The sequence below is a fragment of the Helianthus annuus genome, chromosome 15 (genome assembly GCF_002127325.2).
Source record: "Helianthus annuus cultivar XRQ/B chromosome 15, HanXRQr2.0-SUNRISE, whole genome shotgun sequence".
Lineage (NCBI taxonomy): Eukaryota > Viridiplantae > Streptophyta > Magnoliopsida > Asterales > Asteraceae > Helianthus > Helianthus annuus.
This window is the reverse complement of record NC_035447.2, coordinates 7,819,727-7,836,523: the sequence shown is the minus strand read 5'-3', so window position 1 is coordinate 7,836,523 and position 16,797 is coordinate 7,819,727. Positions and strand designations below refer to the sequence as shown.

The following is a 16,797-nucleotide window of genomic DNA, read 5'->3' as shown; positions in this document are numbered from 1 at the left end:
AAAATTAAGGTTTATTTCAGTATGAAATGCAGAAAATGATTTAAAAAGTTCAGAAAAATCAAAAGTTTGTAGGGAATAGGATTAGCACTTCAAAAAGCAAGTGCTCGACATACCTTGACCACGGTTCAATACCAAAGCCATTATGAAGACACTCGGTAAGGCCAAGGCGCTATTAATAAATAAATATAAAATTATGTATATTATAAAAATAATAATACTAATTAATTTCATCATCAGATTCGTCAAAATCAACAAAAAAACACATAAAAAAGACATAATATACTTGAAATTGACACAAAAAGTCATAAACAACTAACAAAATCCCCAGAGGCGCAGCCTTTCTTAGCGCCCCAGCCCCTCTGAGGCGCATATACAATAAAAACCGCATGAGGCGTGCCTCATACTCGTTGTTTGGTCGTTTCACCTCAAGGCACGCCTCAAGCGTTTTTTAAAACCATGGGTGCAGTTTTAGATCACCCGAATAATAAAACTAAGAAAAAAATCCTAATAAGTAAAACTCTTCATGTTTAGAACAAAAAACTAAACGATATGAAAATTACCTAATGCGGATGCTTACCGCCTATTTAGCTTCTGTAGAAGGCTGATAGGTGAATGAGTGAATGACCATGGGTTTCTGATCTGTTTTGGATCCTAAATAAATCCATATTTCCATTCTGATTATCCATGTTTACATTTGAATACACATATTAATGCATAATATTCACATGTGGGTCTGCATGCACGCGAGCATGCTTGTAATGGAAGTCTCGATAAACATTTGGACAATCCTAGTCTTACATGGATGAAACGCCTCAAGATATGCATCGATGCTGCAACTGGATTGAAATGAAAAGGCGTCCAGACACCAATCTATTATGTTATGTAACACCCCGTGTTTCGAAAGTCAAAGTACAAGTCAAAGTCAAAGTTAAAGGAAGAAAAGATTGCTAATTGCGATCAGACTTAAGATCTTGAAAGGTCTTGTAGTGATCAAGATTTGATATTTTTGATCCAATGTTACAGTTATTCATAAATATTATCTAAATACGCAATATCGTTTGTTAGTGTTCTCAGCATTTGACGTATATCCTCGTTTCGAGTATGTGAACGGCTAGCAGCATGAAATGCATGCATCTGGTTCCCAACCTCTATCCAGCTCCAACCGGGCATCTTTTTGACCCCCTTTTCTTTCATCGTTCTCTTTAAAACCGCAATTTCATCCCACCACTTAAGATGACCATATAACTCACACAAAAGAACGTAAGTACAATGGTCGTACGGCTGCGATTCCAATAACAACTTCCCCACGCGTGTAGCTAACACAACGTCACCACATAATCTACACGCCCCTAATAACGTTTTCCAAACCATTGCATCAGGTTGAAACGGCATTTCTTTAACAATGTTTTCTGCCTCTTTGAGACGACCCGCCCGTCCATATAAGTCGATCACACAAGCGTAATGTTCCATTCGCGGTGAAATTCCGTAACCAGATTCCATAGTTTTTAAAAAGGCGTATCCTTTTTCGACTAAACCGTTGTGACTGCATGCTGTTAGAACCGCAACAAAAGTTATATGATCCATTTTCACTTTACTTATTTTCATCTGAGAGAAAAGATCCAACGCAACATGCCCTTGACCGTGTTGAGCGTATGCAAACATCATCGAGTTCCAAGTAACCGCGTTCTGCTTATATGAAGTCTCGAATGATCTTCTAGCATCCTCAATAGTCCCACACTTAGAGTACATAACTATTAAATTACTCGTTACAAATTCATTAGACTCATAACCCGATCTTAGCGCCAAAGCGTGAATCTGTTGACCTAACTGTAAGGCTGCCACATCCGCGCAAGATCTAAGGACCGTAGAAAACGCGTAATAATCCATCCCCACATTCCCAGATTGCATTATTTGAAAAAGCTTCAACGCGTTCTCACTAAACCCATGTTGCGAGAGTCCTGTTAACATTGAGTTCCAAGAAACATGGTCTTTAACCTCCATTTCGTTAAATATTCTTATCGCGTTATCCATATAAACGCCATTTGATCCACTATACATAGCCATCAATGAATTAGAAACCGGTATCAAACGCTCAACGCCTCTTTTGATTACCAATGCGTGTAAAGGTTGTCCTTGGTTTGTAATTTCTTCTTCAAAGCAAGAACTTATCATGCTAGTGTACGTATAAATATCCGGTTCGAATCCCAATATTTGCATCATAGAGAAAAGGTTAAACGCAAGGACCCGTTTATCATGTTCCAGATAAGCCGCCAGCATGGCGTTCCAACTGACAATATCCCGCTCATCACTTGCGCTGTCGAAGACTTTCTTTGCATCTTCGACTGACCCACATCCCGAGTAAGCACTGATTGTGGCGTTAAGTACAGAGCAATCAGATAACATGCCATGTTTTATAATCGCGCAGTGGACTTGCACTGTTTGTTTATATAAATCAGGGCTATCGAATAACGTCAAAAGGGGAGAAAACGTGCCATCGTCAAGCCTCACGCCTTCCCGATGCATAGATTTGAATAACGAAAAACAACTGAAACGGTCACCGGTTTCAACATATCCCGAAATCAAAGCATTCCACGACACAGTATTACGCTCAGGCATGCAATCAAAACACTTGCGTGCATCGTTCACTCTACCACATTTCGCATACATGTCCAAAAGAGCACTCCCCGAGTACACATTCTGTTCATACCCTGTTTTAACGATACACGCGTGCAATTGCTGCCCGGCAAAGAGACACTCATTAGAACCAACACCCTTGAGTATGCTACCAAATGTGTACTCATCAAACCAAAACCCACAATGTTTCATACGCGTTAGAACTGCCCAGGTGCTCTCAAGAACCCCGTGGTTGACGTATCCCGAGATTAACGAGTTCCATGAAACAGCGTCTCTCTGAGGCATTTCATCGAACAACTTGTGGGCAAGTTGTAGTTGTGGGTTTTTGACATAACCTGTTAATAGAATGTTGGCAGTGTAAGTATCCCCGATGGTTCCTGACTTGATTATATTACAGTGGTTTGATTGAAGGGCATACAAAGCAGCCCTGCGTAATTGGATCATTCACTTCGCAAACAGGGTCAACTTCGTTGGTGCCAATTTCATAACTTAAAACAATAACTAAGAGGAGCAGCAGTAAGAAAGGAAGAATTTGTACCGATCAAAGTGATTGAATAGGAAATTGACAGTCGTGATGGTGGCGACAATGGGGGCGGGAACGGGAATGAAAATCGAACCGAACCATAAAAAATGATTTTTATAGTATTAGAAAGAGTTAACTGCCATTTTTGTCCCTGTGGTTTGGTCACTTTGGTCATTTCAGTCCATTTTTTTAAAAATGCGCCATTTTCCTCCCCCACGTTCTGGAAAGGTGCCATTTCAGTCCAAAAATCATAACTCAGTTAAGTCAGTTTGTAAATAAGGACTGATTGTGTAAATTTGTAACATAAAGGACCATTTAAGTAAAACCTTAACCCTTCTTCAACCCTTTAGAAAACACTGCAACAACAAACTAATACCATCTCCTAATAACACACACCAACAGGAAGTTGCAACAAACCTTCTTCTCCACTCTCTCTCTCTTCGATTCAATCAACACAAACTATAATTTGCTTTTAGTTATCTTTCAAGATGCGGATCTTTGTAAAAACTTTAAACCGAAAAGACTATAACTCTCGAGGTTGAGAGTTCTGATACAATGAACGGCCAGAGCCTCGACGGCCGGAGTATCACCGTCAACGAGTCGCAGTAGCGGGGACGGTTGTGGAGGTTGGGTGACGATGGTTGGGGTTGTCGATCGGAGGTGATGTGCTGGATTAACGGCGGAGGTTGATGGTGGAAATGGAAGTGATCGAAGTCGCTGTGTGACGGTGAATGTGGTGTGGAACGGTGAAGTGGTGGTGGATGGTGTTTATGAAGACGGACATTGACGAAGATAGTCGGAGATGATGATGGTGGTTATATCAAGTCCGGTATTCCGATGATGAAGAGAATGGTTTGTTGTGGAGAGTGGTGGTTAGATGAACAATAATGAGTTCAAAACCCAGATTTATGGTGATTTTTTAGGAGTTTTGTGTTTGATGATGTTGACTTTGTATTTCTATATGCAATATGAGGATTCAGTGTATAGTGTATAATGTGGTGGAATCCAACAGTTTTTGTTCAAATAATTGCATAGCAATTTGAAATTATCCAACAAAAAAGTTTTGATCAGTGGGGTTTCTGGTTCAAATAATTGCATAGCAATGTGAAAGAGATGAAGAAAGTTGCAGGTTCCGGAGATCGGAGATCGGAGGCCGTCGACGGAGATGATTGACGAAAACGAGAGAGTGATGGTCGAGAAGAATGGAGGTTGGAGTGAAGATAAACAGTGAAGATGATCGGAAAGGGTTGTAGGTTTTTGGTGTCCGTCGAAGTTGCAGCTAGTTGTTCGGTGTTTGAAGAAGATGATCGGTGTACGCTGGTCGATGGTGACGATGCAGTCGCCGGAGATGGTGACCGGTGAAAGAACGATGAAGTTAAAGATGTATTATGATATGATGATGATGTCTGATGATTGCGGATGCTCTCAAATGATTGAAATGATGATGATGAAGGTGGTGGTTCTGGCGGCGCGGCGGTGACCACCGGAGCTCCGGTTCCGGCGGCGGCGGTGGTGACTACCGGAGCTCCGGTTCCGTTCCTATGTATACATTATATATATATATATATATATATATTATATATTTTATAATTATATTAATATTTATACATTTTACTTAAATGGTCCTTTATGTTACAAATTTACACAATCAGTCCTTATTTACAAACTGACTTAACTGGGTTATGATTTTTGGACTGAAATGGCACCTTTCCAGAACGTGGGGGAGGAAAATGGCGCATTTTTAAAAAATGGACTGAAATGGCCAAAATGACCAAACCACAGGGACGAAAATGGCAGTTAACTCTATTAGAAATGAAAATGTCTTAATAAATAACTTTTGACAAACATAATAATAGATTACAATGTTACCTTTATGTGAACAATTTTAATTAAAATGATTAAATATAATAAGTGAAATGTAAACATTTAAAAAAGATTTTTTAAATGTTATATTATACATTTTATTTTTGTATCTTATGTAATTTTGTTTCAAAAACCGGAAAATCAAACCGTTGCTAAAATCAAAAGAGAACGGTTTTCAAAAACCAAACATTTATGTTATGGTTTTGTTTTTACAATAAAACCAAACCGCACCACATCAAACCAAACCAAACCAAACCGTGCACACCCTATGGTGTATCCGGATAGGCTGGAGCATCCACAACTAGTTAACGTCCAAATCCAAACTAGCTTAGTCAGAATGCCATATCATTTTAAACACCATAATTCCAATTTCCAAACCTTACTTTTTCCCACAACACTAAACAATTCTAAACCTCCACATCACATCCCACGTTTTACACTAAAAAAGGGTTCGTAAGTATATGGTCCCCACCATTCCAAGTCGTACTGGTACAAAACCGGACCAGCCCAGTCAACCAACTATGCTAGTCCCGAAGGTGTGGTTTGAATTTTGGACGGGGATTCCAAACCTTACGTTATGCATGCTCTTATTGAACATTATAAAAATGCTGTTTTTTTTTTAATATTTATTGTTATATTCAATCAAAAAAATTTATTAATAAAGATATTTTGATTTTTAGTCGATTGCAACAAGTTAACATCATATGAGTTTCCCACACATGCTATTTGTTACAACTCTTTCTCTTTATATTGTTAAGGGAAATTTGAAGAAAAAAAACTCTCTGTCACTCCTTATCCATATGAAATGTTTACAAAAGAATTTGAATATTTTAACGGAATTAGAATTAAAGAAATTCATCTATCTACTATAATAGAAGAAACTAACTTTAGGACACGTGTCAATCAATAAGGGCTTCTGAAGAAACACTGAACTAATTATGGGGACTAATCAGTTTGGTTTATGTTTCTACCATAATGGTTAATCTTCTTATAAATACTTGAGCTCCGACTTGAGGTTCAATCCTGCAAAACAAAACACCGTTACTCGTTAAGAGGGGAATGTGGGGGTTCCCCTCTTAACCAGGCTCCGGCGTGAGAATAAGCAACTGCTTTGGGAGGATAATCAAGTGTTAAGAGTGCGAGTCGAGGGAATAGAATGTTTAACCTGTGGAATTAGGTCTCTATTTATAGCCGGAGAGGTGTAAGAGGATATGGGCTGATGGGCCTTGGGCCGGAAATGGACAACACAACGGATGTGCTCTTTGTCTCACTAGTGTCGACCGTTTAGTGGCTTCTAGAAGTTCTTCGGTGCTGGCGCACCCTGATTGGAGCCACGTGTCGTTGTTGTCGGCCCTGCTGCTCTTCTGCCATCAGCAGACAAGTGGAGATCGTGGGACAGATGTCTCCGTCCCCTGATTGGTGCCACATAGGCGTCCTTACGTACTTCTCGTCAGACGATCGTGGCGCACGATTGACCAGAGCCTACTGGACGCTCATTGGCTCTTTTCACTGCCACTTGTACCTTGTGTACCGCTGGAGGTAGCCTTGTGCTGCCTTCCTATGCGGTTCCTGTTGAGCATCTAAGTAACCCCGCGCGGGTTAGTATGCCCATGTTCTCTTTTAGTATGCTAAGTGTTGATATCAGAACTTCTTGTGGGCGGGACCTCGCGCGACGTAGAGCAGAAAGTGGTGTATCTCGCACGAGACTCTTGATAGGAAGTTTATTAAGATAAGGAGTATGGTCCCACGCACAACCTTGATGGAGGTTTGCGTGGCTTTTTGGGACCATACCCCTTCAAGTCCCCCCAGTCCAGTGCTGCACCATGCGCGACGCAAGTGGTTGGAGCTCTGGACTTAGAAAAAATAAAAGTTGAAGGGAATGTGTCTTGCTTTTGGTTGGTGTGGCGCGACGCGAAGTGTTGCTAAGGTGATGTTAACTTACGCGCCCTTGATAGCTTTTGCATGAAGCTAATAGTAATTTTATGGCGGGAGAAACTTCGAAATTTAAACTCTGGCAAGTTGGTGAGATAAGTCGGTGATTGCGACGTCTGAGTTGACCCCTGGCACGGATGTCATCATGCCGCCTGCGACGGTTGCACTTCGTGTCAGGAGAGTGAGGCCCACGCGCGCGTGGTAACCGTCAACCCTGCTTTTCCGTGTGACGTGGCAGCCTCTCGTTGGTTAGCCTAGCGGCGAAAGCGGCACGTTTACCCATCGCATTAAATGCGATGGGTATATATATCCGAAGAGATGTGAGAGGTTCTCACTTCTCTTCTTTGCTTTCCAACTTTCTCTCGTTTCTCCTCTTTGAATCTTCAAATCTTGTAGCAGATCTTCAAGATTTTCTTCACATCTTCAAGTTTTTTCCAGAAACTTGCATCTTTTTTCACGATGACTGAAGAACACCAGGAGGTAGTTTCCACAGAAGAGGGTCCTGTTCCCGTTCTTCGGTGGGATCTTGGACTTTTCGAGCAGATTGTTAGGAGCTTCCGGTTTCCACCGGAGTGGGATGCTCGTTACCCGGCTCAGAACCAGACTGCCGCCGACGCACCGCCGGGTTACATTACATTATTTGAAGACTTTTTTCTTCAAGGTAACTTTAGGTTACCAGCAACGAACTTCATGGGGCATATATTGCACCACTACAACTTCCATCTTTCTCAGATGAGCCCTCCTAGAATGGTTAGGGTTCGTCACTTTGAGTTTCTATGCCGAGCCCATGGCATCGAGCCATCTGTTGAGAAGTTCCGGGCCTTCTACCAACTCCAACGGATGATGGGCTTCTTCTCGTTTACCAGCCGTGGTGCTGCAAAGAAGATCTTGCTAAACCCACCAAAGAGTTTCCACGACTGGAAACCCAAATTTTTCTTCATTCGAGAAGAGGTGCTGCCGATTGCCATGCCCTTCCGAGATTGGAGTGAGCCGGTGCTGAAAGAGGATCTTCCGATCCCGAAACACGAACAATGGTATCAGCAGTTGACCCCTACCCCTAACCGGGTATTTGGAGAAAATGTTCTGGTAGCGGCGCGCATGAGTGACCAGTGGTCACCAGACAGCAAGGAGGTGCCGATTCTGAAGATTAGTGATCAAGGTCAGTGATTTTCCTACTTTCCCTTGTTTCATGTTTTATGCTTTATTGTACTTATGCATTTTGACGTGTAGAGGCGCGATTGTATCAAGCTGCGTTCGCCACTTTCGATGGATCTATGGGCGTGCGCCCACTGCTCGAGGATGAGGAAAGCTGGTACGAGCAGATTAGAGGCAATTTCATGTATCCGGTTGCTGATGCCTTTGCCTCGCCGCCTACCACGACTGAAGGTGTGCAATTCCCTAAACCTCGTCCTTTGCGCTCTGTGACTTCTGCTGGGAAAGAGGTTGTCTATCTTTCCAGCGAGAAGTTTGTAGGGTCTTCAAACGGCGAGCTAAGTCCGTGGTCTAACATCTTTGCAGGTGTGTTGCGCGACCTGGGGGTGGACCTAGAAGAGAAGAAAAATAAACCCTTGAAGAAGAAGAAAAAAGCCAACTTGGATACCGAGGTGACCAGTAAGGGGGCTGGTAGTAGTCGCGCAACCGCTGCTGCTGGTAAAGGTACTCTTCGCCTTCGACAGAGTGACTTAAACGATTATGTGATAATTAGTGATTCACTTAAAGGCTTAACGCGCACAGCGGAGACGAAGGCTGGAGCGGGTGGCTCAAGGAGTTCAGGAAGCGCGGGTTCTCGTAACCCTGATGCTGGCGCGACTCCTTCAACTGCCGCGCATGAAGAAGAGGAAGCTGAAGAAGAAGAGGAGGCTGTTGCCCAGTTGGTCAGCAAAAAAAGAGTTAGGAGTGAGACCACAGCTGGTGTGGCTTCCGCATCGGTGGTTGGTGCGATTCCCTTGGTTGGGAAAACGAGCAACCTGCGCTCTCTCTATAGATTTTCTCCTGGTAAACTCTTGACTTCTCTTCCTTTTGCTATTTCCCATGTTTAATTACTTGGTTTCTGCAGAAATCAAGAAGAAGACCCCGGAGAAGGGGGTTACATTCACTGAGCCAGAGCCGAAGAGGCCGAAGATTACCATTAAATCTTCCCAGACTGCTAAGGATAAAAATGTTAGTGAGGGGGATGCGGCGAAGGCTGCCGAGGCGCAGAGAAAAACTGAGGAGCGTCGGAAGAAAGCTGAGGAAGAGAAGCAGAGGAAGGCTGAAGAAGCGGAGAAGAAGAAGGCTGAGGAGAAGAGAGCTGAGGAGGCGAAGAGGAAGAGAGCCTCTGATTTGGAGAAGGAGAAGGAGCTGAAGAAGGCTATGGAAAGGCCTGTAAACGATCCGGATTTTGAAATCACTAAGGGTCCTGAGAGGAGGACGGATCCTGAGGTTACGAAACTTACCCACCCCACGCATACTGAGGCTCATGATCGCACAAAGATAGTTACTACCAAGGGTCGGGTCGGTATGTTTCCAGCGGCGCGAGCTCTGGTGGGGCTGGGGGCTACAACCCAAATGTCATTGGGGCAAAGGATACCGTCGGTGATATCTACTATAAGAGTTATACCGAGGAAGAACGTGGTAGCGCTCCTCACCAAGCTCCCTGGGGTTTGAAGCAAAGGGACACTTTTCAGGAATTCGGGCCCTACCGCGATTGGTTTTTAAACTCTATTACTCCCGGCGAGGTTAACCGGCAGAGGGCGAAGACCCATGAAATGTTGTACCGAACTTATGTGATCGGGGAGGCCAATGCACGCGCCGCTAATCATCAGATAGTTCGTGAGTGGCGAACGATGGTTAGGGAGCGGGCAGATTGGGAGGGTTATCGCAAGCGGATGCTGAAGCGTATCACCGATTTTGAGAAGTCCAAAGCTGCCTTTGATGAGGAGAAGGCTAAGTTTGATGCGGACAAGAAGGCAGAGGAATGGGGGCGTGAGGGCCTGAAAAATAAACTCCAAGCTGCTGAACAGCAACTGGCCAAGGAGAAGGCCGAGTTTAAGCGCATATGCGAGAAAGATAATGAGCGCGCGTTCGCAGCTCGGAACAAAATTGTTGACCTTGAAGCTAAGATTGTGGAGCTTACTGCGAGGGTTGAGGATGCACAGGCTGAAAAGGCTGCCAAGCAGCAGATTGAGGTTAGCTTACCACTTTCTTTCTTTCTTGCTATGCTGTTTACGAAATAGCCTAAGTGTTTTCTCTTTTCAGGTTGAATTGGCTGTCGTGAAGGCGCAATTGTCTAGCAAAGATAAGGATCTGCATGCCAAGGATGTCGAGATTGCTGAGCTTAAACGTCGCCTGAATGATCAGATTGATAAATGCGAGTCCTTGGAGATCGACCTCGGAGCGGAGAAAGTTAAGGCTGCCACTGCAGAAGAGGCACGCACTGTCAGTGCCGCCGCCCTTAATGTAGCGCAGACTAACTACTCTGAGGCGCAAGGTATCGTTGATACACTTGTCTCTGAGGCCGAGTGGATGCTCAATCGTGGAGTAGTGCTGGTAAGTTTGCACTTATAAGCTTAATTTGCTAAGGGTTGCCTTTAATACGCAGCTTTCGTTATAGGTTGCCAACTCTATCCTCAATGCTGGCGAGCTAAACCGCGCTGTTGCTGCTCTGACCGACGCTGCGCGCGCAGTCGGTCATCGAGGAGGGTATCTGGAATGTGCCCAACACGTTGAGGAGATGTTTGGACAAGAGTTTGATGTGAGTCATTGCTCGGTGACTGACCAAGCTCCTATTGAGTTGACGCGTGCTGAGAGTGCTTATGATAACCTTTCCTTGCCTGTAATAGACTTGGTAGTGGAGGCTTTAAAGAAGGATGACTGGTGCCAGCGCCTCAAGGCCATTCTTGATCCACCGGTGACTGTTGAGTTATCGGATGAAGAGGAACCAGCTGGTGATGATGGTGGAAATGATGACGATGATGATGATGGTGGTGGGAACGATGATGATGGCGATGATGATGGTGATCAACATGCACTCGAATAGGCTTTGACGATTAGGCTTTGTGCCTTGTAATTTTTTGCTTTCTTTGAATGTACAACGTTGCGCTGCTGCGCTTGTTTTATATTGAATGAATTTTGCTTGTTCTTTCCCGTTACAATTATTGCACTGCTGTTAAAAACTTAGGTTAAATTAGCTCGAATAAATGGAAGTCTCTTCGAGTAAGTGGAACTGCCCGGTCTCGCGCTTTGTTCGCGGAGGACCTTGGAGGTGTTCTTGCTTGAGAGCTTGTAAGTTGCTGGAGTGTTTTCGTGCTAATCAGAAGTTTAACATGCATTTGTAACGAAAGAAGTAATAAAACATGTCGTATGCTTTCATTGACTTGGAAACGGGCGCTTAGGCTAACATACATTAATTGTAAAGGGCGTATAGCCAACATAGGAAAGTAAAAAGGCGCGTGGCCGATAGTAGCGGTTAACGGATCAAGGCCGAGGTGAGTTACATATAGAATTTGCGCAGTTGTTGCGCATTCCATGTTCGCGGTAAGATGTGGCCATCTAGGGTGCGTAGCTTGTAAGCCCCTTTGCCTAGCACTTCGTGTACCAAGTATGGGCCTTCCCATTTGGGTGCTAGCTTCCCTGGGCGCTCGGCATTTGACGCTTCATTGTCTCGGAAGACGTATTCTCCTGGAGTGAAGGTACAGATGTGTACTCTTGTGTTGTAGTACCTCTCCAGTTGTGTTTTGTACTTGGCTTCTCTGATTCGCGCGATTTCGTGCCTTTCTTCCAACAAATCCAAGTCAAGACGTCTCTCTGCCTCATTGTCGACTGCGTTGACTGTTGTCAAGCGCGGGGAGGGTAGGCCAACTCCAGCCGGGATAACCGCTTCTGAGCCATAGACTAGGCTAAAAGGGGTCTCGCCGGTACTAGTTTTTGGCATGGTTCGGTGAGCCCACAAGATGCTCGGGAGCTCATCTACCCAGCCTCTTCGCCTTGTGCCCAGTCGGGCCTTTATCCCCTCGACAATACATTTGTTCACGCTTTCTACCTGTCCGTTGCCTTGCGGATGCGCAACGAATGTGAAAGTGTGCTCGATTTTCATCTCTTTCATCCAATTCTGGAGGTCTTCAGACGCAAAGTTGGTACCGTTATCGGTTACAATCTTGAGTGGTAGGCCGAACCTGCAGCTGATGTGTTCCCAAATGAACTTGCGCACCATCATAGCTGTAGTTGAAGCCAGAGCTTTGGCCTCCACCCACTTTGTGAAGTAATCCACGGCTACTATTATAAATTTTACGGTGCCAGGAGCCTCTGGGAAGGGTCCCATCATGTCGATTCCCCACTGCTAGAAAGGCCATGCAGTGGATACAGGGATAAGGTCGTTCTTGGGGCGCAGGGTTTTTGGAGAATGTCGCTGATAGGAGTCGCACTTGCGGATCTCCTTCAGGGCATCGACATGCATCCCTGGCCAGTAATATCCCGCGCTCATGATCTTCGCGACAACCATGCGTGGTCCTGAATGAATGCCGCAGATCCCTTCGTGGATTTCCCTGATCAAGTAGTTCGCATCTTGGGGGTCCACACAGCGCAGTAGTGGCCCCAAGAAGGACTTTCGGTACAGAATACCGCCATTCATTTCGTAGTGCAGGGCCTTGTTTTGAATCTGCCTAGCCTCTGCTTTGTTTTCAGGGAGTATCCCTTCCTGCAAATATTGGATTATAGGGGTCATCCAGGATGGTTGCCCCATCTTGATCGCGTTTACTTGTCGCAGCAATACTGATGGGTTCTTGAGTACTTCTATTCTTACATCCTTGGCAAGGTGTTGAAAAGAAGTCGAAGCAAGTTCGCTCAAGGCATCAGCCGGTTTGTTTTCGGAGCGGTTGATGTGAATTACTTTGTGAGACTTGAATTGTTGAAGCAATTCTTTTGCCTGTTCCAGATACAGGGCCATGACTTCGCCCTTTGCATCGTATATACCATTGACTTGGCTGGCTATCAGGAGTGAGTCAACATGTGCTCGTAAACTTTTGGCTCCCATTTTGATGGCGAGGCGTAAGCCTACCAGAAATGCTTCATACTCCGCCTCGTTGTTGGTGTTCTTAAAGTCCAACTTGATGGCGTAAGTAAATTCATGATTCTCAGGGCTCACTAGGCGCAATCCTGCTCCCGCGCCATCTTCGTTTGAGGCTCCATCAGTATAAAGCATCCAAGTCTCATCTGTCACGTCTTTTTCAGGAGTCTACACTAGCTCACATTCTTTGATTTTATCGGCCGGCACTTCTGTGATGAAGTCGGCTAGGACCTGGCCCTTAATGGTTGGGCGCGACCTGTACAAGATATTATGGCCCCCCAGCTCGATGGCCCATTTTGCTAACCGCCCTGATGTCTCTGGTTTTTGCAATATCGTGCCTATGTGGAAATTGGTAAGCACGGTTATCACATGCCCTGTAAAGTATCTGCGCAGCCTTCGGGAGGCGTGTAGCAGCGCAATAACCAATTTTTCCATCGTGGAATATCTTGTTTCTGGGTCAGTGAGTACCCTGCTGACGTAATAAATTGGAGTTTGAACTCCGTTTCTCTCCACCAATAATACCGACCCTACTGCCTTATCCGAGGAAGACAAGTACAGTATGAGTGGTTCTTTGTCGAACGGCGCAGTCAGGGTAGGGAGTTCAATCAGGCACTCTTTCATTTGCTGAAAAGCTGTCTCTGCCTCGGGGGTCCATTTGAATTCTTGTTTCTTCACGCAGTTGCGCAACGTGCTAATAAAGGGGTACGACTTCGCGGCGTGATTGGAGAGAAAACGATTAAGCGCGGCTAGGCGGCCGGCCAACCGTTGCATCTCTTTGATGGTTCGCGGCGATGGCATTCTCTCTATGGCCTGGACTTTTTCTGGATTCACTTTAAAACCGCCGTTTGTGACAATGAAGCCTAAAAACTTCCCTTCTTCCATGCCAAAAGAGCATTTGGCTGGATTCAGCTTCATATTTACACTGCGCAATGAATTGAACGTTTTTTCGATGTCTTTCAACATTTAGTCCTCTTCGGGACTTTTAACCACAAGATCATCGATGTAAACTTCAATATGCTTTCCGATGTCCCCTGCGAAGGTCTTGTCCATCAAGCGTTGGTATATTGCGCCAGCATTTTTCAGGCCGAAAGGCATCTTTGTGTAGCAAAAGATTCCAAGATCAGTTCTAAAGGCTGTCTTGTCTTCATCTTCGAGTTTCATCTGAACTTGATGATAACCCTTGTAGCAATCCCAAAAGCACTTCTATCTATATGGCGCGAGAGAGTCTATCTTTTTGTCGATCTCAGGCAAGGAATAGCAATCTTTTGGGCATGCCTTGTTGAGATCGGTATAGTCTACGCACATTCGCCATCCGCCGTTTGACTTTTCAACCATCACCAGGTTCGCAACCCAACTTTGATATCGTACCTCTCGCAAGATCACAGCTTTGAGTAGCTCGCATACTTGTTCATTCATTGCTTTCGTTTTGTCTGCTCCTAAGCTGCGCCTTCGTTGGACCTTTGGCTCGATAGAGGGGTAAGTGTTTAAACAATGTTCGGTTATGTTGCGCGGGACACCGGTCATGTCTGCCGGGGTCCAGGCAAATATATCCATATTTCGGAACAACAATTGCTTTAAACGCGTTCGGATGTCTGACGAAATGGCGTGGCCAATTGTCACTGTTTGCTCTGGGTATTTGCGGTTTAAAACCCATTTTTCGGGCTCGGTTGTGGAAACCTTCGCCGCTTTCGTTGGGCGCATTTCTTCGGTTGACATCACTTCCTTCTTGGCATAGATGATTGCTACTCCTGTTTTGGTTGGGAACCCTATCGCAGAGTGGGGAGTTGAAGTTACCATATTTAGCTCGCCCTGGGTCTCCCTCCCAATTAACACATCATGCCTTGATTTAACGGGCATCACCATGAAATTAACGCTTGTTGTTCTTGAATGTTTCCCGTCAGAAAGTGTGACGGGGAAACTGATCTGACCGAGAGGGAAAACCATCTCATTGCAAAATCCAGACAAGGGATAGTCGACTGGCTCGAGTCTCGCCTTGTCTTCTTCATCCAATTGGTTAAAACACTGTTCATAAATGATGTCAGCTGTACTTCCTGGATCAATGAATATGTACTCCGTTTCATAATGGCCGATGATACCGGTAATGACGACAGGACGTGTGGCGCGAGGACCGCCTCGCACTACCGGGAAAATGACATGTTGCTCTTGCCAAGAAGGCTCATAGGGGTGCTTGCCTTTTTCTTTCGCGCTATATCTAGGTCCGTTGACCATGTGGGTCTCTAGGCGTCGGACCTTCTTATGATTCCCTTCATCGTGGCGCTGTAGCTGACGAGTTTCTTTGCGCACGTTCTTCACCAAGTGGCTTAGTTTACCACTTTTAAGCGCTCTCTCGATCTCTTGGCGCAAACTGTAACAGTCATCGGTCAAGTGCCCTGAGTCTTTGTGAAAATCACAGTACAAGTTGGGGTCTTGCCCCTTCTTGTTTGTCATAGGCCTGGGAGCCTTGAAATCGTAATTCTTCGTCATCAATACCTCTTTTGGCGTTTTTGTGAGCGGAGTCCAGTGCTTGTCACGATTATCATCTTTGACTGCTTTCTTGTAGCCGATTCGGTCAATTGTTTCACGCGCGTCCTCCCTATAGCGCGGCCTTTCATCGTGGCCTCTTGATCTCCCAGACTTCCAATCGTTACTCTTGTATTTGTTGCGCTTGTTGTTGTCGCGTGTGTTTCCTCTGGAGAATCGATCTTCAGAGTAATAACTCTTGTTTCCAGCGAGTGATTCTTCAGTTTGCGCGACAATTTTTGCAGCTTCCATGAGCTTATCCCACTCTTTTGGCATTCCATCTTTGCCTGTGATAGTTCTGATGAGACTATCACAGCGAATGACTTTCTTGAAGTGACAACGCATGAGTTGTTCACTGACGCCGCCTATCTCCAAACATTCCTTGTTAAAACGGGTGATGAAGTCCTCCAGACCTTCACCATCTCTTCGCCAGATATCTTCTACTCCAGCTGTGTCACGCTGGTAGCGTCGTTGTTGGCTGAAGTAGCTCAAAAACTACGTCTTGAAATCTACCCAAGATTTAATCTTTCCTGGCGGGAGGCTGTCGAACCAGGCGCGAGCAGCCCCAGTAAGAGTTTGAATAAACAAGTGACACCACATAGGCATGTTCCAACCTCCCATGCAGCCTACACTTGTGAATGTTCTGACGTGATCATCGGGATCAGTTAATCCGTTGAACTTTCCGACAGTCGGAGGTAACTTTTCTCGTGAAAGCGGCGCGAGTGCGATTTTCGGGATGAACTTGGAATGTTCCGCAGCTTCCGCTGGTCTGTATGCCAGGCGGAAATCTCTCTCAGCTTCTTCTGTGTACCCGATGTGCTGTCTCGGCTTGAAGTACTCGTGGTTTTTCGGCAAGCGGTTAAAGACTGACGAACCCTCGTCATCTACCCAAGTTGGATCGTTCGGGTCTGTCTCTTCCCATTCGTTGTTCATGTTGCGCGGCGTGAGCCGGCTGTGAACAGGGCCTCGTTGAAGGGTTGACGGATAGTCGTAATAACTATCCGTTTCCCCTCTTGTGTCGCGCGTGTCGTGTACGCTCAAACGTCTGGTAGGGGGAGGCCTGTTTATTCTGCCTTGGAGATTGGGCGGTGGGGGCATCTGGCGCGCCCCTTGACTTGGGGGAGTCACCAAGGACGGTTCTGCCGTCAAAACTGCTTGCTGCGCAATCAGCGACTGATACGCTGCATTGATAGTGGCGATGTTCTTGGTATACCATGAGGCCGGAGTCTCGCCTTCTGGTAGCCCTAATAATGCCGAAGCATTCTGCGGCGGTGTTGGGTTC

General features: G+C 45.4%; 1 protein-coding gene across 1 annotated transcript; it reads right to left on the bottom strand.

The window, feature by feature from the left end:
- Positions 1–343: 343 nt before the first annotated feature.
- On the bottom strand, positions 344–3,231 carry LOC110910372 (putative pentatricopeptide repeat-containing protein At3g25970). Its single transcript, XM_022155042.2, has one exon. It carries the CDS (start codon positions 3,076–3,078, stop codon positions 1,024–1,026), a length of 2,055 nt encoding a protein of 684 aa, XP_022010734.1. The 5' UTR covers positions 3,079–3,231; the 3' UTR covers positions 344–1,023.
- Between the last annotated feature and the right edge of the window lie 13,566 nt (positions 3,232–16,797).